Genomic DNA, 26687 nt, shown 5'->3' with positions numbered 1-26687 from the left:
GATGTGTGTGTCTGCAGACCAGCACATGCATGCCTTGTGCGTGTGTGCCCATGCCTGTGCATCTGCCTGTTTGCACGCATGTGGGTGTACTGCATGTGTGTGCATATGTGTTTGTGAGCTGTGCATATGTGTATGTGCACATAGATGTGTGTGTGCATGGGTGTGCATGTACAGGTGAGCGCGCATGTTTGTGTTTGGTGTGTGGAGGGGCGTTTCTTAGCCCATAACTTCAGAGCAGGGTCTCTGCTCAGTTCTTGCTGTGACAGCTTTGGCTATTGTGTTCCCTGTTGCTGCTGACACCCCAAACTCCCTGCCTATTGCCTTCAGCTCCCTGTGTCCTTTAACTTCAGGTGAATCCAGGCCGCTGGGACAAAGCACAGGAGGCAGGTGAAATGAACCAAAGCGTGTTTATGGGGAGGCCGGGGGGTGCAGATGGGACTAGCTGGCTCTGGGGGAAGCACAGGAAGGAGGCACAGGGGTTAGGGCCAGGGCAGGGGTGCTCCGCTTCACCTGCGGAGTGATGGGTGCCCGTTCCCCTGGTCTAGAAGACTGGGTTCTGTGGCGGACAGAGGGGAGCTGGAGGCAGGGGCTGGTGCATTTTGCTGCGTACAGCAGAGTCCAGGGTGGGTCCTTTCTGCTCTCTGGCATCCACGGATGAGGCACAGAGGTTGCTTCCCTTTTCTGCAGGTACAGGGCGTCCTGCTCTTCTAGGGCTACTTCACCTGCAAGACAGCCCCTGGGGTCAGACGGGGGCTAGAAGCCTGAGGGGTGCAGGGGCAGGGGAGACAGAGGAGCAGGGGAGGGGGTGCTGTCCTTTATCCACAGGGTCAAGAGGGCCTTCGGCAGTGTCCACAGCCCACAGTGGGCCTGCATGTCCTCTAGGCTCCCTCAGCCCTGCCTCTGCCTGGTCCAAGATCCCCGGACCAGCTCCGGCATGTCCCCCGGAAGGGCACCTTGCCCCGTACCCACCCCGAGGGGCACCGAGAGCCTGGCGGCTCCCCTGACCTTGATGAAAGTGACAATGCCGCTATAGAGGAGGGTGAGGATGAAGAGGGCCACGAACGTGGACAGGGTGGTCCACAGGCTGCCCATGTCATCCAAGGTCGTGTAGTCATCGCTGTTCTCATCCTTGCTCTGAGGGATCGGGGGGGTTGTGGCCAGGTCTGGGGAGGAACAGGGGCTGAGTGAGAAGCTCCCTGGTCCTGAGGGCCAGGCTACTCCTCCACCCGCCCCACACAGGGTGGAGCTGAAATGACGGTGAGTCTTTCCAGGAGGCATGGTTATCTCCAGGGAGCTCCCAGCCTCGCCCTCTTGCTCATCTGCCCCCTTGACAAGCCTCTGCCCACTGGGTCCTCCCCGCCTGGACATGTCGCTGCCCTGAGTGGGGCAGACAGACAGAACCATAGACTCTCGTGGTTTGGGCTCCTGTGACAAGGGTGATGGGAGGCTGGGGCACTTCTGCACACCTGCACACTTGGAGGCCTTCTTTAGGAAGTGGCCACTGTGACAAGGTGTGGAAGGCAAGACACAGCCAGGCAACAAGGACAGAGTGGCTTCTCCACGGGGGGGAAAGCAGATGCCCTGAACTGGAGGGGCTGACCCAGGAGGGTGGAAAGGGGCCCAGGAGGGGAGATCCAGGCAAGGCGATTTTATCCCAGCAGCAGGAGGGAGCCATGGAAGGGGCTAAGCAAGGGTCTGTCACGAACAAATGTGTGTGTAAAAGGTAATCTGCAGCTGGAGACGGTAGTGGGGCCCAAGGCAAGCCCAGGCTGGGAAAAACACTTCCGTGGCCAGCACAGCCCCCTCCATGAGGAAGAGCCTGTGGGCGGGCAGGAAGCATTGACAAGAACCAGCCACGTCACAGATTTCCTAGTGTTCATTCAACAAGCGTTTATTGTGGTTGTACTGTGAGCTCAGCCAGGGCTGCTGAGTGGCGGGTGTGGACGGATCTGTTCCAGGGATCATTTCACGGGGCCACGGTCTGTTAAATCTAATAACAAAAAATTGGCGTGTCTTTCTGTTCATATCATTTTTCTAGTATTTCTTACTGCATTTTACAAAGGCATTGTTTTGTGAAGAACTGGAAATTTAGAAAGAAGCTGGATTCTCTGCCACAGATAACGTGAGACACGTGGAACACACCATGTGTGGTCTGGGTGGGTCAGAGAGCTCCTGCCCTGCTCTCTCAGGTGGAGGCCGGGGTGCTCACATACCTGCACCCCGCCTGCCCACGCACATACAGGAGCCCCTCCTAGCACCAACTCACTTCCTCCTCACAGCAGCCCAGGACGTGGCCCCTGCTGGCTCAGCAGACAAGAGGGGAAATCGAGGCAAGAAAAGCACAGGGGCTTCCTTGGACCAAGGCGCCAGGGTTCTCCGGGATAAGCCTTAGCTCTAACCACTGCACCGTCTGGGCCTCACTGCTTGGGAGGGAGACTTGTGCTTGGGGGCATAAGAGTTCACTCAGATATCCTAGGTACACACGGGTACACACACACACACACCCCCCATAGTACTGCAAGCTGGGGCCCTGGTGTGTGGTGGCAGGGCAGCTTCCAGTCTCTCCCAGGTCTGGCCAGGTGGATGGTCCAGCTCACCTGTGAGATCTCAGACTGTGCCTGGAGATGACTGGACAGCTGGGCTTGGGAGCCTGGGGGAGGGTCAGCGTGGAGCCCATAGTGGGGGGTGGACAGGCAAGGTCAGGAGGCCATAGCAATGATGGGAATCTGTAGGCCAAACCTGGGCCCCAGCACAGATGGTGCCCCGAAGGGGACGGGGCAGTGGACAGGGAGTCCTGGCCCCTGGTGGGCAGCCATGGGCTGGGGCTGCAGCTTCAGGGGAGACCATCTGTTGGGGACAGGGAGGTTGGGGGACTGAGAAGCAGCTGCTGCTGCAGGGGGCGTGCCTGAAGGGTCAGGTGGGGCTGCTGCCCCACAGGCCACCCACTGCTGTGGGGCCCATCTGTGTGAGGCAGGCAGGATCAGACACTGTCCTCGGAGGGGGTTCTCTGTGAGGCCACCTCACAGGGTCACTCTTCGGGAAGGCCCATGCTGGGTCAGGGCTGCTGGCAGCCCCTGGGGCCAACAGAGCCTGGGACAGCCCTCAGCCCTGCCCCTGATTGACTTGGGTGTCTTCCTTTCCCTGGCTCTGCAGAGCGGCTGGGCGCCTGGCTACAGCTCACACCTGGGGCCCTTCTGCGCCTCCCTTGGCTAGACAGCTGGGGCACCGGCAGCAGGCCCTGAGCAGAGCGGACACCCTCTTGCTGTGTGCACAGCCCCTCATGGCCACCATGTCCCGCTGGGGCCATGCTCGGGCAGGGGCTGCACTGGTCTGGGTGCTATGCCTCAAGGGGGTGGCAAAGGGTGGGCCTGGCAGGAGGCTGGGAGCTGTCACTCTGGGTTGGCGCCCACTGTGGGTATGTGTGGGGCTGACCTTTCACTGGGCACTGAGCCCAAACCTGACATCTGGGGGTCTCTGGAGATCCCCTCTGGCTCCCAGAGGTGCTGACTGTGGTCTTGACAGTCAGATGTCCCCAGGGAGGGCAGCTGCTCAGGATGACCACATTCACGGTCACACCAAGGAAGGCCTGTGCCCAGCACCCAGCCATGAGGAGCGTCTTGGCAGGAAACCACCACTCCTCAGGGCATGGCGAAGGGTCGTATCCATCTCTTACTGTGCTAGCCAGCCTGGGCCAGCATGTGGTGTGGCCAGTGAGGATGGGCGCTGGGACACCCATGGCCCAGGAGTACTGGGAAGCCTTTGCTCCTGCCAGACACCGAGAAGGAGCCTGTGTGCCCCGGGCAGCATAGCCCTGCCCCTGCCCAGTGCCCCACCCCTGCCCAGTACGGAGTCCAGCTCCTTATGGTCCCCCACAGAGTCCCCCTCCCAACCCTGGGCCTAGGGGTGACTTACAGCTGACATCCAGGCTCCGGCTGGCGTTGAGCAGAGTCCTGGAGTCCTCGTGGCTGACCACACACGTGTAGGTGGCTGGCTGAGGGCTGGTCGGGCCTGGGACACGCAGCACACTCCAGGCCCAGAACATGGTGCTCCCGGGCTGTGGAGTGGGGTGCGTGGTGGCAAACCAAGAAGTGTTCACCTCGCGCTGGTTCTCCAGCCACATCAGGAGGATGTTGGGGGGCGAGAAGTCAGACACCTCACACAGGAGCCATGAGGCTGCTTCCGGAGGGTCAGACGAGGCCAACAGGTTCAGGGAAAGCCTGACGGGTGCCTGGGCAGCTGCAGGGAGGCAGGGGAGGCTGTCAGGCTGTGGCCACAGGGGGCGCTGCGGGGAGGCGGGGGAGGCTGTCAGGCTGTGGCCACAGGGGGCACTGCGGGGAGGCGGGGGAGGCTGTCGGGCTCAGGCCACAGGGGGCACTGGGAGAGAAGCGGGGCCGGCCAGGGTGCTGGTGCCTCCCTTCTCCTTTCCTGTGAAAGATGATGGGTGCTGCTGGGGCCCAGCTGGGGTCGTGGCCCTGGGGCAGGCGTGGGGGTCGGCAGGCTGCGGGCACCCTCATCTCCCCACCTGGGAGCCGGCCTCACCGGGTTCTCTCAGCGCCATCAGCTTCTGGGATGGGAGGCTGGGATGGTTCAGTGTGCAGGTGACGGAGGTCCCCGCATTCCACAAGGACCTGGGTAGGGCCAGGCGGCTGTGCTGGCTCTGGGAGCCGTTGCTGTGCTGCTCCAGCGGCCCCTCCTCCATGCCCCCTTTGGGGACCTTCCCGGCCACCTCCCAGGACAGGTGGGCATCCTGCAGGTCACTGCCCACCACGAAGCAGGTGAAGGTGACTTTGTCTTGGAACCACAGGTCCTGCAGGGCCGGGGGCAGCAGGTAGACGCCGAGAGGCTGGGTGTGGCTTGGACACTCTGCGGGGGAGACCAAAGGAGAACAGCTGTGGCTGGACCCTCAAGAGCAGCTGGCTCCCGCCCCGGGCGCTGCACAGAGCTCCACAGCAGCCTCCCCATGAGTGTGGGGCCTGCCTGCATGGCCACGTGCACCGACCCTGTCTCCAGGAGCTGGGGGGTCCATGGGCAAAGACCCGTTGGGCCATGGGCGGTGCACTCTTGGTCACTGTCTGGCCCCAAGGCTGCTGCCGGCTCTTCCCTGAGCAGACTTGGGGCTTCGTTGCTTCCAGAGCTCTCTGCTCTGTGGCTGCCAGGCCGGGACTCATCCACAGGCCGGGTTTTTTTCTGGTGCCGTCTCCCTGCAGGGACTGACTTAACCACTGGGCTCTCCTCCCGCCAGCTTCTGGCCAGGTGTGGCTAGTGGAGGGCACTGGGGAGGTGGCAGTGTGGGGGACACCCTGGTCAGAGGCACAGAGGCTGCCCATGGAGCCTGGGACTCCTCCTCAGCCTGCCCCCGACCCATGTGGCAGAGCCCCCTGAGGGGCTTGAGAGGCCCCACGCTTCTAAGAGCTCCTTCCTCAGTGCTCCCTGAGTTCGGGGGGACTCTGACTGTCCTCGTGGGGGTCCTCAGGGGTCATGAGCTTCTAAGTGTCCAGGGCCCATCCACACAACAGCAATCACTTCTATAGTTTAGGGTGCCAATGGCCAACTAGTTATTGGGTCATAGGTGTTTTGACAACCCAGGGGTCAGAAAAAACCTGGGGTCTTTGTCTCTCCCTCTTGTTGTTCTTTCTTCTCCTCGTCCTCCTTTTCTCTTCTTCCTAAAAATTTTTAATTGACAAAAATTATATATGTTTATCATGTACAACACAATGTTTGAAATATGTGTACATTGTGGAATGGCTAAATCAAGCTAATGACCATGCATTATCTCACATACTTGTCACTTTTTGTGGCAAGAACACTTAAAATCTATTTTCTTAGTGGTTTTCAAGAATACAATCCATTGTTACTAACTACAGTCCCCATGTACAAGGAATGTCCTGAACTAATTCCTCCCAACTGAAGTTTTGTGCCCTTTGACCAACATCTCCGCAGTCACCAGTGCCTGCTCCCTGGCACCCACCTCTCTACTCTCTGCCTCTAAGAATTTGCCTTTTTAGCATTCCAAATGTAAGTGCAATCATGCAGTATTGCTCTTTCTGTGCCTGGCTTATTTCGCTTAGCCTAAATGCCCTTCAGGTTCATCTACATTGTTGCCAATGACAGAATTTCACTCTTTAAAAATTTAAAGGCTGAGTAGTATTCCATTGCGCCCCATATATACCACATTTTCTTTACCCGTGCATATGCTGAGGGTGCTTAGGTTGGTTCCATATCTTGGCTTTTGTTACTGGTGCTGCCATGAGCATGAATGCAGATGTCTCTTCTAAATAGTGACTTCTTGCCCTTTGGCTCTGTCGCCAGCAGTGGGATTACCAGGTGGGACGGTACTTCCATGTTTTGTTTTCTGAGGAAGCTCCATACTGTTTTCCAAGATGGCCGTACTAATTACATTCCCACCAATAGTGCACCAGGGTTCCTTTCCTCCACAGCCCCACGAACATATGTTAAGTTCTGTCTTTTTGGTGATAGGAATCCTAACAGCTATGAAATGATATCTCATTATGGTTTTAATCTTAATTCCTCTGAGGGTTAGTGAGGTTGAGCACTTTTTCGTGCATGTATTGGCCATTAAGGTCTTCTTTTCATAAATGTCTACTGAGATACTTCACCCATTTTTAAATTGAGTTATTTGTTTTCTTAGTACTGAGTTGTTGAGTTCCTTATACATTTTGGATATTAGTTCCTTCTCAGTTGTAGGGTTTGCAAAGAATTTTCTCCCATTCCATAGGTTGTCTCTTCACTGTTGATTGTTCCCTCTGCTGTGCAGAAGCTTTGAAGTTTGACGTAATCCCATTTGTGTATTTTTGCTTCGGCTGCCTGAGCTTTTGGGATCATACTGAAAAATTGTTGCTCAGACTAATGTCATGGAGTTTTCTCCCTATGTTTTCTTCTAGTAGCTTTATCTGTTCAGTTAAACCTTTAGACTCTTTTCTTTTTTTTTTTTTTCTTTTTGAGACACAGTCTCACTCTGTTGTCCAGGCTGAAATGCAGTGGCACAATCTCGGCTCCCTGCAACCTCTACCTCCTGGATTCAAGTGATTCTCCTGCCTCAGCTTCCCGAAAAGTTGGGATAACAGGTGTGGGCCACCATGTGCTAAATTTTGTATTTTTAGTAGAGACAGGGTTTTGCCATGTTGGCCAAGCTGGTCTCAAACTCCTGACCTCAGGTGATGCGCCTTGCCTCGGCCTCCCAAAGTGCTGGGGTTGCAGGCGTGAGCCACTGGCCTAGACTGTTTTCAATTGATTTTTGTGTAGTTTCAGTGGTCTGCACATGGATATCCAGTTTCCTGAACAGCACTATTTATTGAGGAAACTGTCCTCTCCGCATTGTGTTTTCCTGGTGCCTTTGTTGAAAATCAATGGACTGCAAACATGTAGATTTATTTCTTGGCTCGCTTGTGTGTTCCATGGGTCTGTGTGTCTGTTTTTATGATGTACCATCCTGTTTTGATTACAACTGCTTTACAGTATGTTTTGAATTCAGGTACTGGGATTTTTCCTGCATTGTTCTTTCTGCTCAAAATTGTTTTGGCTTTTGGGGTCTTCTGTGGCTACATATGTGCGTTAGGATGGTCTTTTCCACTTCTGTGAAGAATGTCATTGAAATTTTGGTAGAGACTGCATTGAACTCCTCTTCTTCCTCTTCCCTGTTTTTCTCTCTCCCTCCCCTCTTTCTCTTCCTCCTCCATCCCACTAAAATAAAGACATTTCTAGGCCACACAAAACAGGCCCTGGCTGTATCTGGCCTGTGGGTCACTGTCCACGGGGTCATGCCATAACCCTGGCTGTGTCTGGGTCAATTGGGTCCTCCAGGTGGGGCAGTGCAGACCAGACCTGAGGGCTCAGCTGCTGAGGTCAGCACATCTCAGGCCACCTATGAAGGGTCATCTTTAACTGGATGCTCTCCAGGCCCCAGGGCAGGAGGCCCTCGCCTGTCTGTACCCCGTATTGTTGTGGGAAATCGAGGTGCCAGGAAGTAGCACTGTGGTCTGAGTAAGAGCACTTGGCTGTCTTCTTGAAGGCTGCCCAGGGGAAGGCCCCTCCAACAGCAGAAAAGGCGGTGGGGTGAGTGACTTGGCTCCAGAGCTGGTCGCCAATGCACTCAGCTTGTTTTGTTGCTGAGTCTCCACTGCCCATGAGGAGGGTGGAGAGGGACAAGTGCAGATGCCTGGGTCAGGGAGCAGCTGCCCTCACCTTTCTCACGGGAAGCTCTGGCCCCTGTGCTGTGTCCATCTCCCTGCATGCAATTGACCCACCCCAAGCCTGGGAGCTAGGTATGTTTAGAGATGGGAATGTCGTGTTTCTGCACCTGCAGAGTGGAGGCAGATTCTTGCTCAGGGTGAGGGCACTGTGGCCACTCATCCAGGCAGGGGCCACCATGGCTGTGCCATGCCCTTGTCAGAGCTTGACCCACACCCCAGAGGGTGGGTGAGGGATAGTCATTCTGCCTGTTGGTCCAGCCCACCTACTGCTGCTTCTCCTAACAGCCTCCTGCCCTACTCAGAGAAGGTCAGGCACGTACCTGGGTTCTCCCGAACACTGAACCCGTCCCCCTGGCCACATGGACATCTCAGGTGGGTCAGAGTCACAAGCCTCAGACTTCTCAGATAAAGTTCCTGGTGAGGACCCTCTTTCCTTTGCCATTCTGAGGTGGCAGGCAGGGTGAGGGTGAGAAGCAGGCTGGCCATCAGGACCTAACACTTGCAGAGAGCCAGGCCTGGGGCAGGCAGGAGGCGAGGGTCACGGGGAGGGGCTGCTGCAGCCCAAGTCACCTGTGAGTCTGCGAGCCAGACTGCCTCGGCAGGGTGGCTCTGTGTGAGGCTGCACTAAGAGCCCATGCCTCAGCCCAGCGAGGCAGAGCTGGGTCCATGGGCCAGGGAGCCGGCTCAGGTCTGCTCTGGGAGTCTGCTGGCTGTTTGGCATCTGCTGTCCCACAGACTGACTGGCTGTAGGTGTTTGTTAGAGGTCAGTTCAATGTTCCTTTCCTTACCCAAAGTGTGACTTGGAGACTCAGACAAGGAGTTATGAAGGGCTGCCTGCAGGAGGCAGCTGAGGAATGAGCAGGTGGGTGGGGGTGGGGTGCAGGGAAAGGGCTTCTCACCTGTGTTCCTGTTGGTGGCCGGGGGTCTGGTTGCCTTGGAGAGGCCGCCCTCTGCTTGGGGCTGTACAGTGGGCACTGAGGGGTACTGTGCCTTTGGAGACTCTGAAATCCAAGGAACAGTGCAGGTGAGGGTGAGGGCAGAGGGCATGGATCTGCCCATGCCCTCTGCCCATGCCACAACCCATAGGCTGGGTTGTGGACAGGTAGGTGGGGGGCACAGGGAGCCAGGCAGGCAGAAGGCAGGGGCCACAGCATGGGGTGGGAGCTTGGCTGTGGGAAGCCCACTCGACAGCCACCTTTGCTGGGCAAGCTGCCTCCGTGCATACTGGGGGAAAGGTCTGGAAGGAAAGGGATCTGAATGTTGGGAGATGGGGCTGCAGAGAGAGGGAGCGGAGGGGCTGAGGGAGAGGGAAGGGGAGGTCCAGTGGGGTGGATACAGGGTAAGGGGGGAAGGATGTACCCCGAGGGGAGAGGTGGGGGTTGCCTCACAGCCCAGCCCTTGCTTCTGTCTTTGTGGTCGGGCCCTGAGTGGAAGGTGCTGGGGATCCTGGGGGACCCTTCTAGGTGCTCTCCGGTGCTACCTACCTGGCCAGTGGAAGGTCTTCTCCTTGCTTGTACCGCTGGGGGTGTGCTTGACGGTGCATTTGTACTCGCCTTGGTGCTGTTGGGAGAGGGGTGGGGTGGGGGCGAGCTGGCTGCTTGTCGTGTAGCTGCCCTCTCTCTCTGTCTCAGGGAACATAATCTGGTTCTGGATCTGTGTCCCCAGGTGCCAGGTGACAGTCACGGACTTTGGGTTGTACCCAGTTATCAAGCATGCCAGGACCACAGGGCTGTTATCCTTTGGGAGTTGGCACGCTGATGTGATGGGGAACACATCCGGAGCCTTGGTGGATGCTGGAAGACAGACACAGTGGGAGTCTGAGGTTGGAGGCTCTGAGGACAAGGGGCAGGGCAGGGCAGAGGTCCCTGGCAGCAGAATGACAGGGGAGCCAGGGAGAAGGGGTCCAGGAGGAGTTCCCAGGTTGAGCAGGGCTGGCCAGGTGGCCTGTGCACGCGAATGTCCCGACTGCTGCTCCTATCAGCATAACTGAGTGGGACCCGTGGCTTTGCGGACACTGGGCTGCTGTTGCTGAGAGCCCTTGGAAGGGAGAGGTCTTCCTTCCAGAGGCTTTGGTACCCCTCTGGGCATTCCTGGGACCTCCACCTTCCCTGCTACCCCTAGTCTATCTGGGAACCACTTCCCTTGGGCCCCTGAGGGGAGGAGGGGCCCTCAAGCCTGGGAGTAATGGGCCTAGGGCTGTGTGGCCCCCCTGCCCAGGCCTCCAGCCGTGGGTCCTCAGCTGCTCCGCAGGGGCCATGGGGTCCCTGTGGAGGGCCATGCGTCTGGTCCTCTGAGTGGCTCCAGAGGAGCTGGTGGGATTGGATCCTTCTCTCCCTAATACCTGGCCCCAGGGGCTCTGCTGCCTGGGACAAACCCATGAGCTGGCCTGGCCCCTTGTAAGGGGTGTTATTCATGGACAGCAGGCTGTAGGGTGGCAGGTCCCAGAATGTGTGGCTGCCTGCTGGGCTTGACTCTCAGCCTCACTTTCCTGGAGACCTGGGTACCCAGGGCAGCTGAGCAAGTGCAGAGTTCTTGCCTGGGTCCCTGGTGGGCCCAGGTGCTCCGTCTTAGTCTAACCTTCTACTCACCCCCTGCCTCCACCCACGTTTTCCCACCACCACACTGACTGTCACTGCTCAGGTGGGGCCAGTTGTTCCCGTTCTTCAGCCTGGTACACAAGGTCATCCGGTGTGGCGGTGGCCCCATCCTCCTTCCCTTCTCCCTTGGGGCAGAACCTGCTGCCCTGCTTTCCCAAACACTGGATGACCCTCTTCTTTTCCCCATTTACATCCTTTTTCCTGGGATTTTCTGAGCAGGATTGTCAACCCATTGTCAACCCTCCACATCCTAGGCAGTATTCATGGCCCACCTCAGAGTCTTCCACCTGAACAGAATCTTCCACCTCTGGGGCCTTACCAGAGGCACCTTTAACATTCACATTTCTAGCAACATTCTGTTTATGACAATTTATGTATTCTCTAAGATGACAGACGTTTTCTCTATAGCTCTCCTCTTTCTTTCTGAGCCCCCACCAGGATCACCTTTAATGTCCAAGTTTCTACCAATAGTCTTCAAGGAAACCGAGACTTTTTCTAACATGCACCTCAAAACTCCCTTCCTAATTCCCTTCCTTGAGCCACCTCTTGGACTTCTCTGTGCTATTTTCACTTTTCCCTGAGGTTCTGGGATGTCAGCCCTGCCAGGCCTCCCTCTACAGCACCACTGGTGAGACACTAAGGATGGGTCTTGTTTTGGGTTGAGTTGTGTCTTCAAATAAATGGACGTGTTGAAGCTTTGACCTGTAGGGCCTCAGAATGTGCCCTTCTTTGGAAGTAGACTTTTGCAGATGCAATCAAGTTAAGATGAGGTCACGCTGGAGGCGGGTGAGCCTCTGATCCAATATGGCTGGTGTCCTTATGCAAAGGGGAAACTTAGACAGACATGCACACAGGCAGAATGCCAAATGAAGGTAAAGGTGGAGATGGAGGAGCTGTTTCCAAAAGCCAAGGAACACCAAAGTTTCCCAGCAAACCAACACAATTCAGGACAGAAGCCTGGAACAGGTTCTCCTTGCCAACCCGGAGGAACCAACCCTGCCCACAGCTTGATCTCAGACACCTGGCCTCCAGAAATGAGAGAGAATACATTTCTGTTGTTTCAGCCATGCAGTTGTGGTACTTTGTTACAATAGCTCAAAAGAAACTAAAACAGATTTGGCTTTAGAAGTGGGGTGCTGATTTAATCGACACCTAAAACTGTGGAAATGAATTTGGGATAGGGTAATGTGTAGAGGTGAGAAGAGTTTTGAGGTGCATATTAGAAAAAGCCTAGGTTTCCTTGAAGACTATTGGTAGAGATTTGGACATTAAAGGTGATCCTGGTAGGGGCTCAGAAAGAAAGAGAGCTATAGAGAAAACGTCTGTCATCTTAGAGAATACATAAATTGTCACAAACAGAATGTTGCTAGAAACGTGAATGTTAAAGATGCCTCTGGTAAGGCAACATGTTATTGAAAATTTGAGGAAAGGTGAACTTTGTTATAGTGGCAAAGGACTTTGCTGAATCACATTCTTTTTACGGTAAGTAGGACTTACAAGTGATGAACTTGGATGTTTAGCTGAGGATATTTCTAAGAAAAGTGTTGAAGGCACAACCTGATTTCTCCCAACTGCTTATAGTAAAATGTGAGAGGAGAGAGATCAGTTGAAGAAGAAAGTGTTCAGTAAACAGGACCCACAACTTGAACAGCTGGCAAATTCTCAGCCTGTCCAATTGTGTGCTCTGGAAACAAGGCCAAGGATGTGTCTGGGCAATAATTTGTTAAAGAGATTGGAATCATGACTTATGGATCCAATCAAACATCTCAGCAGAAACCAGGAGTAGAGATGAGGTTATTGAGGATATAACTGTACAGGGCTCTCTTGTCTGATGACTCGAACCCCGATGAATTTCATGGGAAGCTGACAAGGCTTTTGTGAATTATAAAACAGCAGAAACAATGCCAGGTTGGATGGAAGGGGAAGGAGACCAGACACAATGAAGGAAGGGTGACTTTGAGATCAGAGCCAAGGATGAGGAGGCTGTGGGGGCTCTGACCACCATGGGCCAAGAGCATGTGGTCACCCCAGTGGACCTGGAAAATGGAGCATTGACCCAGGAGGATGAGCCTTGAGTCTTAAATCTAATGCAGTTTTCCCTGCTGGGTTTTGGGCTTGCTTGGGACCCATGGCTCATTACTCCCTTTTGATGTATACCTTTCAGAATGGGAATGTCTATCCTATGCCTGTCCCATCATTGCACTTTGGAAGCAGGTAGCTTCTTGTCCAGTTACAAAGGTCCACAGATGGAGAGGAATTTCACCCCAGAATGAATCTCACCCTGGGTTTCTCCCACACTTGATGCAGGTGATATTTAGCTGAGATTGTGGACTAAGAGTTGGTGCTAGAAGGGGTTAGCCATCTTGGAGATGCTGCTATGGGATTCAGAAGTTTTACATGTGAGAAGGACATGATTATGAGGGGAGCAGAGGCAAAGTGTCATGGGTTAAAGTGTGTTCCCCTATAAATTCATGTATTGAAGTCCTAACCCCCAGGACCTCAGAATGTGACCTTGTTTGGAAACAGTCTTTGCAAGTGCAATCAAGTTCAGATGAGGTCACCCTGGAGTAGGGCGAGCCTCTGATCTGATATGACTGCTGTCCTCATCAAAAGGGGGAATCTGGGCACAGACAGCACGTGGGGAGAATGCCCTGTGAAGATGGCGCTGCTTCCACAAGCCAGGAGCAGCAGAGACAGCTGGCAACACCCAGCAGCCAGGAGAGAGCCTGGGACAGAGTCCCCTGTCACACAGAGGAGTCAGCCTCACCGAGGCCTCCATCCCAGATGCCCGGCCTCCAGAAGCAGGACAGAATAAACTTCTGTTGTTTAAGCCACACAGTCTGGGGTGCTGTGTTGCCAGGGCCACAGCTAATGGATATGGGTGTTGTTCTGAGCTGCCAGCCCCACGGCCTGCACGAGGCCTCCCTGCCCGAGCCCAGCGCAGTCTCCCTAGCCCCCTGGGTGTGCCATGGGCAGTGTGGGACCCCTCACTCCGTCCTCCCCCAGCATGGGAGGTTTAGCCCATGGTAAACTATATGGGGTGAAGCTGGAGCCGGAGGCTAGGAGCCAACTGGGAGCCCACGGCCGGAGGATGGATTTCCCCAGGGACCCACATGTGCATCTCTACCTGCCTCCTGTACATTCTCTCTGAGGGCAGGGCTGGTGCCAACTCGGGGATCCAGCAGGGTCACAAGGGCGAGCCAGGTCCTTGTGGAGAGCACAGTGGGAGGGACACAAGTTGTACCCAGCAGCCCCCAGATGTCCGTGACAGCTGGCTCAGAGCAAGTGCCAGGCTGCTCCTCAGAACCTGAAATGGCCTCCTTCTGGGCCCCCAGCTTTTGAGCCCTCCCAAGACGCCATCCTGGATGCTTCCTCCAGGACACTTCTATGGCCTTGGGGTCTGCCCAGTCCTCCAGCCTGGTCCTTTCCCCTCAACCACCTGACTCCAGCCTGGTCTCACAACCACTGCTGTCCTTGACTTTGCCATGGACTGTGGGTCGCCTCTGGCTGGCTGCACCATGGCCAAGTGAGCCTCCTGGCATGAGCCCCCAAGTTCTGCTTGGCTGCCATCTCTGAAAAAATCCCCTGTTCTTTGATCCTGCTCCTACCAACCTGGGGAGTCATTTTTTGGCACTGCCCAAAGCCTGACCACCACCTGCCCATCTTCAGGGTGATGGTGGAGACTTACCCTCCCCACCATGTATTCCCTAATGGTTCCTAAGGACCACACGGTCATGCCCCCCAGTCCTCACCCACAAGGGGATAACATAGGGAGCCTGAGCATCTGGGAAATGATGAGGCCCTCGTGATGGGCTTAGCGCCCGTATGAAAGAGACCCCGAGAGCTCCTTCACCCACTTCTGCCACGTGAGGATGCAGTGAGAAGGTGCGTATCTGAGCCGGGAACTGGCCTTCACTAGACGCTGAAGTTGCCGGCGCCTTGATCTTAGACTTCCAGCCTCCAGAGCTGTGGGAGGCAAATGTCTATTGCTCAAGCTTCCCAGCCGATAGTGTTTTGTGATAGTCGCCCAATTGGAGTAAGACACTGCGTCACCCAAAATTTTTGCTCCAACTTCCACACCCCTGCCACGGGCGTGGCTGCAGCCAACCCACCCCTGTGCTTCTGTGGGGTGCAAGAGGCCCCCACACTGTGCAGACAGGGCCACCTGCTCTCGAGGGCTCAGCCCATGCCTCCTGGATCCTGGTGGCATGCACCAGACGTCACGAAGGTTTGGGGCAAGGCCAAGACCTATCTGGGCTTGCTAGGAACGGCGGCAAGGTGACCCGGGCAGTTATAGGCTCGTGGAGCACACACAGAGGCCGCCGAGGCCTGAGCCCCAGTCTCCCAATTCAGGCTGTGCTTGGGGGACCAGGCCTGGAGTCCTCTCCTGCTCAGTTGCCCTCCTTCCATCAGGCTGGGCATGCCCCGAGTCTGAGTCTGGACCACCTGCTCCTGCGGCCCCTTTCCTGGGCACATGGCTTTCCTCGAAACCCCCTGCACTGACCCAGCGCTCTTTTCCACAGCTGCCTTTGAGATGCCCTTGAGAAGCATGAAAGTTTTGAAAAAGAAACAAAAACCCTCACGAGAAAGCAGTTTCATGGATAAAATGTGCATATTTATTTCAGGGCAACAAGCGTATACACAGCAAAGCGGTGTGGGGTGGAGCCCCCGTCGTGGTCCGCACGCCAGCCCGCCCCTGCCTCTCTAGAAGGAATCCTGTGTTAGAGCACATAGCTGGAGGCTGGGCAGGGAAGAGAAACACGCGCCAACAGGCCACACAGGCCGGGACCCCAGACCCGGAGGCAGCGCCCCTTTGAGTTCCTGTCTCTGGTTTCCGATGTTCTTCTGTTGGGATCATTTCACCTGTGGGCAACAGAGACAGGGTGAAGTGCTTTCCCCATGGTTGGGAAGGGAGCTGGGGCAGAGGTGACCCAGCAGGGTGGTATGGGGGCCTCCGGGGTAGACGTCCAGCCCAGGCTGCTCCCCGGGCTCCATGCTCCCCGGGTCCCACACTCCCCCTGTGCCCTCATCCCTGTGCCACAGCCGTGCTACCTTGAACAAGGTGACAGTGGTACTGTAGAAGAGGCTCAAGAGGAAGAGGACGATGAAGGTGGAGGCAGTGGCCCACAGGTTCTCAAAGCCCTCCTCGTCAGCACTCACCTCCCCCTCTGCAGGAGACACAGCACAGGGGAATAGGGTCAGGCTGGGGTGGCACCCAGCAAAGCCTGCCCCTGGGGCCCATCCTCTAAGCCTACCCTTGGCCCCGAGGCTGTGCTGCACCCGGGGCGGGGGCAGGGAGAGCAAGTGCAGGGGGGCTTGGGCACTGTTCAGGGTCTGGGCTGGGTCCCTGAAAGCCTGATGCAGCGGGGGCACAGGCCGAGGCTGGGCAGGGCTGGGACCCTGAGGTCTCTTCCCAGGAGCCCTGGGGTGGCGGAGGGAGCGTGGGGGATGCAGCACACAGACACAGGCGGGGGCCGGAGGTTGGGGCCCTAGCGGAGCGGCGGCCAGCATGTCCTCACTCTCCTGGAGGGGGAAGCAGGGGGTGTGGCCCTGCCCTTGTGCTGTGGGGGTGGGCAGGTGGGAGGACTAAGCTGGGAGGTGCCCGATCTTCACCCCCTCACCAAGGCCCTGACTCTCCAGCTCCCTTTTGGAGCAGAGTCTTCGTGGGGACATCCTGGCAGACTTGTCCTACCCTGCCAGGACCCAGGGGGCAGACGGAGACCTGAGCTCCACAGTGGAATGAGGACATTCGGGGGGCTACATCCCCTGCACAGATGGGCCCCTGGAGACACCTGGAGCCCAGGACCCCAAAGGGCCAAGAGTGTGGTGGGGACTCCCCAGTTAGGGACAGCACTGTGTGTTGGGTGTGGAGACCTCACTTGGGCCCTGCCTTCCCTGCTTGGGCTCGGTCCTTCCTGGGCTGCTGCTGTCTGACCTCGCCTGCTCCCTGCTGTGGGCTGGGGAGCAGGTGGTCTTTGCAGGGGCAGACTTGCTCCAGCTCATCTCCTGAGGCCTCCTGTAAGAGGAACAGCCGCCAGAGCAGCCGCCCTGCCCTCTGGGCCCATGCGTAGTCACTGCCTGCCCTCAGCACATGGCACAGGCCCTGGTTCTGCTCACCGGTGGGTGTGGGGCTATCTACTGCCTTCATCAAGAGCCTGGCCTCAGCAGGGTTCACATGCTATCCCTGGGGCCGCTGCTCCCCAGGTAGAGTCCAAGCTGGGTGCCACGGCAGCACCTCCAAGCAGAGACAGAAGGACAAGCAGAGCCTGGGCCCAAAGCCCCGGGGCCAGCATAGCACAGAGAGCAAACTGCTGCAGGGACAGAGTGTATGACAGGGCACCGGGAGAATGCGGGCGGAGGCTGGCCAGCATGTGCACATGTTGTATCTGTGGGTGTGTGCATGTCTGTGTGCACGTGTCCGTCTGTTGTGTGCCTGTGGGTAGACATGCGTGTGTCCACGTGTTAGTGTATGCACGTGCTCCTGCGTGTCTGTCGGTGTGTCTGTGTGTGTGCACGTGTCCATGTACTTGTGTCTGTATGTGTGTGTGTGCATGCACCTGTGTGTTTGTGGATGTGTGTCTGTGTGTGTATGCCTCTGTGCTAGTGTGTCTGTGTGTGTGCACGTCCTGCACATGTATGTGTCCATGTGTGCATACGTCCATGTGTCCATGCCTGTAGTTAGTGTTCTCTTTGTGTGCCTGTGCATGGTTGTACATGTGTGTCCACGTATGTTTGTGTATGCATGTGTCCATGTCTGTGTATGTGTGTGCCCATGGGTTAGCACATCTCTGTGTGTCCATGTGTCTGTGTGTATCCGTGTCTGTCCATGTGTGTCCACACATGCCTGTGTGCTGCCTGTATACGTGTGGCCTTGCTTTCAGCTTTCTTCCTGGAAGCAGTAGGAGGAATGGCAAGTCTGAGGTCAGCCTGCTGTGAGCAGCTGCAGGGAGTTCAGGGGTTTCTAGAAGCCACTGTGGCACGCAGGTGGGTGAGGCAGGGGTGGAGGCTGTGGAGGAAGGTGGTGTGTAGGGGAGGTGCAGAGTGGGTGCAGCACAGCCACCACCCCAGCAGGCTAGAGCATTGTGCACTCAGGACCAGTATCTTTTGAATGGATCTTTTTATTTCTAATTTTATAAGATGCAACATCTCACCCCGTTGACACGGTTAGTTTGCGTGCACACACCCAGGGTGGCCGGCCGCCCTGAGCCTGTGGGCAGGCCAGCAGGGTCAGTAGCAGGTGCCAGCTGTGTCGGACATGACGAGGGACACGTTGTACAGGGTGGGTTTACCGGTGGACTTGTCCACGGTCCTCTCGGTGACCCTGTTGGGCAGGGCCTCATGAGCCACGACGCAGGTGTAGGTCTCCCCCGTGTTCCAGTCCTCTTCAGACACGGTCAGGATGCTGTGGGCGAAGTACCGGCCTGGGGCCTGGGGCTCAGGCATTGGGGCACTGGTCACATACTTCTCCGGGGACAAAGGCTGCCCCCTCTGCATCCACTGCACGAAGATGTCCGCGGGAGAGAAGCCCGTCACCAGGCAGGTGATGGTGGCCGACTCCCGCAGGTTCAGCTGTTCCCGGGCTGGTGGCAGCAAGTAGACATCGGGCCTGTGCATGGCCACCCCTGTGAGAAGAGATAGTGGTGAGGGCGGGGCAGTGAGGGGACCGGCCTGTGGGCTGGGGGCAAGTCCCCTTTTCCCCAGTTGCCCAGACAACGGGGGAGTGAGGGGTGCTCTCCACCATGCCCCAGAGGCCAAGGGAGGGTCCCAGGGAGTGCAGGAAGAGGGGCAAGAGTGGGGCCTACCCTTGGGCCTGGAGATGGTCTGCTTCAGCGGCGAGGGCAGGTCCGTGTGGGTCACGGTGCACCTGAACCTCTCCCCGGAGTTCCAGTCGTCCTCGCAGATGCTGGCCTCACCCACAGCGCTGAAGGTGCCATTGGGGTGGCTCTCGGAGATGTTGGTGTGGGTTTTCAGAGCTTCGCCATTCTGGCGGGTCCAGGTGATGGTCACACTGTCGTAGGTGGCCAGGTCTGTGACCAGGCAGGTCAACTTGGTGGACTTGGTGAGGAAGATGCTGGCAAAGGATGGGGGGATGGCGAAGACCCGGATGGCTGTGTCTGAATCTGAAGTCAAGAGAAGGGAGTCAGAGGTGGGGCAGGTGTGGATGCGGGCGGAGGCGTGGTTCCCACCCAAAGAGTAGCAACAGCCTCTGCCGAGCCCCTGCCCTTGGCCGCTCTGGGAAGCCAAGGCTCAGGGAGCAGACGGCTGCGTCTGGGTGGTGAATGCCAGACCCAGGTGGACCCCTGTGTGTCGGTGGGTGCCGCCCTCGGGGACAGGTCACTCACTGGGGCCACACACGGAGGACACGTTCTTCTGGAAGGTCAGGCCCCTGTGATCCACGCGGCAGGTGAACACGCTCTGGCTGAGCCAGTCTCTCTCGCTGACGGTCAGTGTGCTGGTCACCTTGAAGGTCGTGGGCCCAGACTCTTTGGCTTCAGCCTCCACCCGGTCCGTGGTGATGCCAGACCCCACCTGCTTCCCCTCGCGCAGCCAGGACACCTCAATCTGCCGGGGGCTGAAACCTGTGGCCTGGCAGATGAGCTTGGACTCGCGGGGGTTGCCGACGAAGCCGTCTCGGGGTGGGACGAAGACACTCACGTTGGGAGGCCGCTCGGCAAGCACTGCAGTGAGGGACACACATCAGCCCGGTGCCCGCCACTCCCGCCCCCTTTGGCTCCCTCTCTGCCCCTGGTGGGTGGGCCCCGCCCTCACCTGGAAGAGGCACGTTCTGTTCTTTGTTGCCATTGGGGTGCTGGACTTTGCATACCACGTGTTCGTCTGTGCCCTGCATGACGTCCTTGGAAGCCAGCAGCACCTGCGAGGTGGCCGCGTACTTGCCCCCTCTCAGGACTGATGGGAAGCCCCAGACGCCTTTGCTGATGTCAGAGTTGTTCTTGAATTTCCAGGAGAAAGTGATGGAGTCGGGAAGGAAGTCCTGTGCGAGGCAGCCAACGGCCACTTCGTTTGTATCCAACGGGGCATTCTCACAGGAGACGAGGGGGAAAAGGGTTGGGGCGGATGCACTCCCTGAGGACCCGCAGGACAAAAGAGAAAGGGAGGGGTGAGGAGCTGCCTCCTTGTGCCCTGCCTGTCGGGGCTGAGTGGCGTTCTGAGTGGCCCTCTCTACTTGTGTCCCACTGTGGCTGCCCCACCAAAGCCAAGGCCACCTGCAGGCCTCCAAAGCCCAGATTATCATGGCTAACGGGTGGTGGGGCCGTGGCGAGGCCTCGGGTCTTTGTCCAAGGCTGTCGGGGCTGCAGGCCTCAGCCCGTCCTGCTGCAGGGCCCAGCGCTGAACACCTGGGCAGACCTGGGGTCTCCTGGAGCAGGTGGAGCCACCCCTGCCACCATTCAGTTGGCTGCACTCTGAGGCCTGCCTGCCCCTGGCTCCCTGCTCAGAATGGCTGAGGGCTCAGGTTTGGGTGGACCAGGCCTGCTTTCCCCTGAGGCAGCAGCAGGTAGGTGCTGCATACACTCAGCTCCCAGCACATGCAGCTGGAGGGCCCAGGTTGCATACCTGAATGGGAAGTCTGGAGCCACACACCCTGCAGGCAGCCAATAGAGAGCTTGGTCCCTCCAACCCAGCTTATGCTGCCCCCATCTCAGCCACACTCCAGCTACCCTGAAGTCTCCCCAGGCAGACAACCCAGGCCTGGGAGTGAGTATAGGGATGGTGGATGTGATGGGGAACGCAGTGTAGACTCAGCTGAGGCTATCCATCTGTGTCCGACAAGATCATGAAGACTGGCCCAGTGCCATGTCTTCCAGTTCATCCCAGCCCAGGCCAGCTCAATCCAGCTCAGCCAAGCCCATCTCAGCAAAGCCAAGCTCAGCTCAACCCAACTCAGATGAGCTCAGACCAGCTCAGCCCAGCCTAGCTGAGCTCAGACCACCTAAGACCATCTCAGCTCAGCCCAGCTAAGCCCAGTATAGCCCAGCCCAGTTAAGCACAGTTCAACACAGCCCAGCTCAGCACAGTTCAGCCCAGCTCAGCACAGCCCAGCTCAGCCCAACCCAGCCCAGCCCAGCTCGCTCAACCCAGCTCGGCTCAGCCCAGCTCAGCACAGCGTAGCTTAGCCCAGCCCAGCCCAGCTCAGCTCAACCTAGCCTGGCTCAGCGCGGCCTAGCCCAGCCCGGCTCGGCTCAACCCAACTGAGCTCAGCCCAGGTCAACCTGGCTCAACTCAGCCCAGCCCAGCTCCGCTCCGCTCAACCCAGCCCAGCTCAGCCCAGCTCAGTCCAGCCCAGCCCGGACCAGCTCAGCTCAGCCCAGCTCAGTTCAGCTCAGCTCAGCCCAGCCTAACTTGGCTCAACCCAGCTCAGCCCAGCTCAGCCCAGCCCGGACCAGCTCAGCTCAGCCCAGCTCAGTTCAGCTCAGCTCAGCTCAGCTCATCACAGCCCAGCCCAGCCCGGTTCAGCTCAACCCAGCTCGGCTCAGCCCAGGTCAGCCTGGTTCAACTCAGCCCAGTCCAGCCCAGCTCAACCCAGCTCTGTTCAACCCAGTCCAGTTCAGCCCAGTTCAGCCCAGCTCAGCCCAGCTCACCCCAGCTCAGCCTAGTTTGGCTCAACCCAGCTCGGTTCAGCCCAGCCCGGACCAATTCAGCTCAGCCCAGCTCAGCCCAGCCCAGCCCAGCACAGCACAGCACAGCACAGCTCAGTCCAGTTCAGCCCAGCACAGCCCAGCTCAGCTCAGCTCAGCTCAGCTCAGCCCAGGTCATCCCAGGACAGCCCAACCCAGCTCAGCTCAGCTCAGCTCAACCCAACCCAGCTCAGCTCAACCCAACCCAGCCCAGCTCAGCCCAGCTCAGCTCAGCCCAGCTCAGCCCAGCTCAGCCCAGCCCAGCCCAGCCCCACTCAGCCCAGCCCAGCCCAGCCCCACTCAGCCCAGCTCAGCCCAGCTCAGCCCAGCTCAGCTCACCTCAGCTCAGCTCAGCCCAGCCTAGTTCAGCTCAGCTCAGCTCAGCCCAGTCCAGGTCAGGTCAGCCCAGCCCAGCCCAGGTCAGCTCAGCTCAGTTCAGCTCAGCTCAGCCCAGCCCAGCTCAGCCCAGCCCAGTCCAGGTCAGGTCAGCCCAGCCCAGCCCAGCCCAGCCCAGCCCAGGTCAGCTCACCTCAGCTCAGCTCAGCCCAGCCCAGCCCAGCTCAGCTCAGCTCACCTCAGCCCAGCCCAGCCCAGCCCAGCCCAGCTCAGCTCAGCTCAGCTCAGCTCAGCCCAGCCCAGCCCAGCCCAGGTCAGTTAAGCTCAACCCAGATCATCCCAGCTCAGCTCAGCCCAGCTCGGCTCAGCCCAGCTCAACCTGGCCCAGCCTGGTCCAGGTCAGTCCAGCCCGTACTGCCCAGCCCAGCTCATCCTGGTTCAGCTTAGCTTGACTGAGCTCAGCCCAGGTCCGCTCAGCCCAGCCCAAATCAGCTCAGGCCAGCCCAGCTCATCCCAGCTCAGCCCAACACATCCCGCTTCAGCTCAGTTCAGCTCAGCCTAGGTCAGCTCAGTTGAGGTCAGCTCAACTCAGCCCAATCCAACCTGACTGACCCCAGCGAAGCCCAGCTCACCCTAGCTCAGCTTAGCTCAGCCCAGCCCAGCCCAGCTCAGATCAGCCCAGCCCAGCTCAGATCAGCCCAGCCCAGGTTAGCTCAGCCCAGCTCATCCCTACCCAGGTTAGCTCAGCCCAGCTCATCCCTACCCAGGTTAGCTCAGCCCAGCTCATCCCTACCCAGGTTAGCTCAGCCCAGCTCATCCCTACCCAGGTTAGCTCAGCCCAGCTAAGCTCAACTCGGCTCAGCTCAGCCTAGCTTGGCTCAGCCCAACACAGCACGCTCAATCCGGTTCAGCTCGGCTCAGCCTGGTTCAGCTTGGCTCAGCCCAGTTCAGCCCGGCCCGGCCCAGCTCAGCACGGCCCAGCCCATCTCAGCGCGGCCCAGCCCATCTCAGCGCGGCCCAGCCCAGCTCAGCTCCGCTCAGCTCATCTCAGCTCAGCTTAGCCTAGCCTTGCTCAACTCAGCTCAGCTCAGCCCAGCTCAGCCCAACCCAGCCCAGCAAAGCATAGCTCAGCCTAGTTCAGCCCAGCATAGCTTAGCTCTTAGTTCTCTAGCAGGCTTAGCTCTGCTCAGCTCAGCCCAGCTCAGCCCAGCCCTGGTTAGCTCAGCCCAGCTAAACTCAGCTCGGCTCAGCTCTGATGAGCTCAGCCCAGCTTGGGTCAGCCCAACACAGCCTGCTCAGCCCAGCCCAACCTAGCTCAGCTCAGCTCAGCCCAGCCCAGGTTAGCTCAGCCCCAGCCCAGGTTAGCTCAGCCCAGCTCAGCCCCTGCCCCGGTTAGCTCAGCCCAGCTAAGCTCAACTCAGCTCGGCTCAGCCTAGCTTGGCTCAGCCTGGTTCAGCTCAGCTCAGCCCAGCCCAGCCCAGCCCAGCCCAGCCCAGCTCAGCCTAGCCCAGCCCAGCTCAGCCTAGCCTTGCTCAGCTCAGCCTAGCCTTGCTCAGCTCAGCTCAGTTCAGCCCAGCCCAGCCCAGCTCAGCCTAGCCTTGCTCAGCTCAGCTCAGCTCAGCCCAGCTCAGCCCAGCCTAGCCCAGCCCAGCCCAGCCCAGCAAAGCATAACTCAGCCCAGGTCAGCCCGGCATAGCATAGCTCAGCTCAGCCCAGCTCAGCACAGCTCAGCCCTGCCCGGCTCAGCCCAGCTTAGTGCAGCCCAGCCCAGCTTAGCTCAGCTAGTGCAACTTAGCCCAGCTCAGCTCAGCTCAACCCAGCTCAGCTCAGCGCAGTTCAGCCTTGTTTAGTCTAGGTCAGCTTAGGTCAGTTTTGCCCATCCAAGGCCATTTCTGAAAGCTGGATGGAGTTGTCATGGCTGGAAACGGTCAGCCCACCAGACCTGCTTGTCTCAGCTAAGGCCGTCTCATTGCTAGGTTCCTGCACAGGCCGGCTTTCATCTTTTGTCTCCCTCTACTTGATACCCCAGTTTCCTGCAGTCCTGCCCTAGCACCACCTGGGTTTTGGTTCCAAAGCAGTACCAATCATTACCACCCTCCACTACCTGGGTGGAATATTTCTTTGCTGCTTTAAAGTTATTAGAACATCTTCAGAATTAGACCGAGAATTTAGGAGCCTGTACTGTGATAAAAATGAGGAGCTCCCCTTGCTCTAGAATCGGCAGCATAGCTTCTGCACCGAGAGGAGGGTACTGAAATGCTCAAAGCCTCCACCTTCTCAGAGCATCTCCTCCCTTCTGAGTCTGAAATAAACCCCTGCCTTTAAATTCCCTCTAGATAACAGTCATCATTGGAAACAACCAAGAAATGCATTTTATCTGAATTTGCCACTTAAAATTCTGCCATTTACCGCAAATCGCTTTGGAAGGCATGGGCTACTTTCAAGGGCGCGATGACCTAAGTCAATGATTTAGACAAGGGCGATGCCAGTGGGGCTGAAGCATCATGACTCATGCCATCCGCATTCAGAGGTTGCGAAAGAGCTCGGGTGACCTCTCCTTCGAATGGGCTTTAGGGAAAGTTAAATGGGAGTGACCCAGACAATGGTCAGTCAAAAGACTCACACGAATGAGTCTCCTGCTCTTCATCAAGCAAAGACCAATTCCCCTTCTAGTGCAAATAAGACATCAAATACAAAGGTTTAAGAGAAGCGAATGCAGCAGCGGCGGCTGCCTGTCTCTTACCATGTCGGGTGTGTAGTCACTGCGAGCCTTGCAAGGCTTTGGCATGGAATCATTCCTCCAAGTCCATTAACAAGGGCTGGGTCCTGAGCAGCCAGTTGGCCTGGTGGCAGAAGCCACGCATCCCAGCTCTGGGTAGTCCGGGGAGACCCAAAGCCCAGCCCGGGCCTGGCAGGCAGCCTCCCAGAGCCTCCGCTAGGCCAGTCTGGCTGAAGCCGAATCGGTGATTCCCAACAGAACCCGTCCTTCTAAGGTGTCTCCACAGTCCTGTCTTCAGCACTATCTGACTGAGTTTTCTCTTAAGCCACAAACTAACATGTTTAACTGAAATAATTCAGGATAATGATGCATATTTTACCTAAAACTTATCCTAAAGTGAGTAGTTGAAAAGTGGTCTTGAAAAACAACTAAAATGAAGGCCACTCTATCAGAATATCAAAGTGTTTCTCCTTAATCACAAAGAGAAAACGAGTTAACCTAAAAAGATTGTGAACATAGTTATTATAAAAATAATGCTCTGAGGTACTGAAAACGTGTTTGAGATTAATTATCACATGAAGGGATAACAGACTAATTTTAAAAGTTTTTTGAATGCAGTCATAAACTCTCCCTAAGACTGTTTAATTTCTTAAACATCTTACTGTAAAAATGAATGCAGTTTAGAAGTTGATATCCTGTTTGCACAAACTAGCAGTTGATAAGCTAAGATTGGAAATGAAATTCTGATAGTTAAAAAAAAAGAGCCTTTCCAGTTTCGGTCAGCCTTGCCTTATTTTAGAAACGCAAATCGTCCAGGTGTTGTTTTGCTCAGTAGAGCACTTTCAGATCTGGGCCCAGGCGAAACCACCTCTTCACAACCAGAAGTGATAAATTTACCAATTGTGTTTTTTTGCTTCCTAAAATAGACTCTTGCGGTGACCTGCTTCCTGCCACCTGCTGTGGGTGCCCAAGACCCCCATGCAGCCATCTTGACTCTAACTCATCATCCGCTCCCAGCTTCACTCAATTAATTAAAAAAATAAACTTGATTTATGATGCTCAAAACTCAGTCCTGCATCAGAGCCGACAGCACTGTGCTAGTATTTCTTAGCTAAACTTACTTTGGCCCTAATTCCAGAGACATACCACTCATGGGTGTTAATCAAATGATAAGAATTTCAAATACTTGGACAGTTAAAAAAATTAATATACTTCAAAATCTTTCACATTTTTAAGTCATAATTGTCTTAACCATTTTTCTCTGGAGCCACTTCAAACATATCCTGTCTTTTAACATTTAATAAGCACGCCTCTTAAGATGAACAATCCTTTTCTCTTGGAAACCAACTTCAGGGCACTGAGCTCCTGAGGCCTCCCTAAGCCTCTGTCAGGACAGCAGCCACCCTTTCTGGACTACCCGTGCCCCGACCCTGCTCTCATCAAGACCAAGGCTACGCATCCGTCCTGGCTGGATTCACCCACTCTGACAGTTCTCTTTCCAGCCAACAAAGAATTTAAGATGCAGGTTGGCACACAGCGCACCTCATAATTCTAAAGAAAATGTTTCATGATTCGCTGTGTGTGCAGCGATCTTGCAGTCCTACAGACACCGCACCTGAGACACATTCCTCAGCCATCACTAAGACCCCTGGTTTGCTCTGGCATCTCATCCAAATGTGGCTCCCCAAGCCCCCAGGCTCAGTTACTCCATCAGACACATCCAACCTAAGTCCCATTTTCCAAAGGCATCGGAAAATCCAGAGGCTCCCAGATCCCCAAGGCACCCCAGTGCCCGTCCCTTCCTGGCCAGTCCGCCCAGGTCCCCTTGGAACATGTCCCGAGGACCAGCCTGCAATGCTCAGAAAACCCCACAGGCAATAGCAGAAAACAAAGGCTCTAGAGTGGCCATTCTTACCTGAGGAGACGGTGACGACGACCCCTTGGCCCCAGGAATCCAAACCGTAGTAATCACAATGGCAGAATGTCCATCCTCACCCCACAAAAACCCTGGGCGCCCGGCTCGCGTTGTTCCCAGCCACCCAGAGACCTTCTGTCTCCAGGCGTCACATGGAAGCCGACTGTCCGTGTCCCTGTCCTGCCCTTCTCATGGAACCCTCCGCTGGCCTCCCACGTACCCCACATTCTGGCCTGACCCCTCAGAAGCCAGACCACTGTCGGCCTGGGACATCCA

General features: G+C 56.8%; 1 long non-coding RNA gene and 3 gene segments (V, D, J or C); 1 reads left to right on the top strand and 3 right to left on the bottom strand.

Moving 5' to 3' along the window:
- LOC126958621 (uncharacterized) overlaps positions 1–13639 on the top strand; it is a 150272-nt gene extending 136633 nt beyond the window's left edge. For all 3 annotated transcript variants that reach the window (XR_007727242.1, XR_007727243.1, XR_007727241.1), the window contains one exon: positions 13421–13639. This is a non-coding gene — a long non-coding RNA (uncharacterized LOC126958621). The remainder of the gene's footprint in view (positions 1–13420) is intronic.
- The window catches only part of LOC126958568 (immunoglobulin heavy constant gamma 1-like), a 510670-nt gene that overhangs the window by 71125 nt on the left and 412858 nt on the right, over positions 1–26687 (bottom strand).
- Positions 1–26687, bottom strand: part of LOC126958570 (immunoglobulin heavy constant gamma 2-like) — a 186921-nt gene that overhangs the window by 158338 nt on the left and 1896 nt on the right.
- Positions 1871–26405, bottom strand: LOC126958571 (immunoglobulin heavy constant delta-like). The segment is given in 7 exon segments: positions 1871–1990; positions 3913–4236; positions 4540–4863; positions 5601–5663; positions 9110–9211; positions 9695–10003; positions 24521–26405. Coding segments are annotated over 6 exon segments (996 nt in total).

Source organism: Macaca thibetana, chromosome 7 (genome assembly GCF_024542745.1).
Source record: "Macaca thibetana thibetana isolate TM-01 chromosome 7, ASM2454274v1, whole genome shotgun sequence".
Lineage (NCBI taxonomy): Eukaryota > Metazoa > Chordata > Mammalia > Primates > Cercopithecidae > Macaca > Macaca thibetana.
Note: the sequence above shows the minus strand (reverse complement) of the source record. Positions and strands in the feature narration are given on the sequence as shown.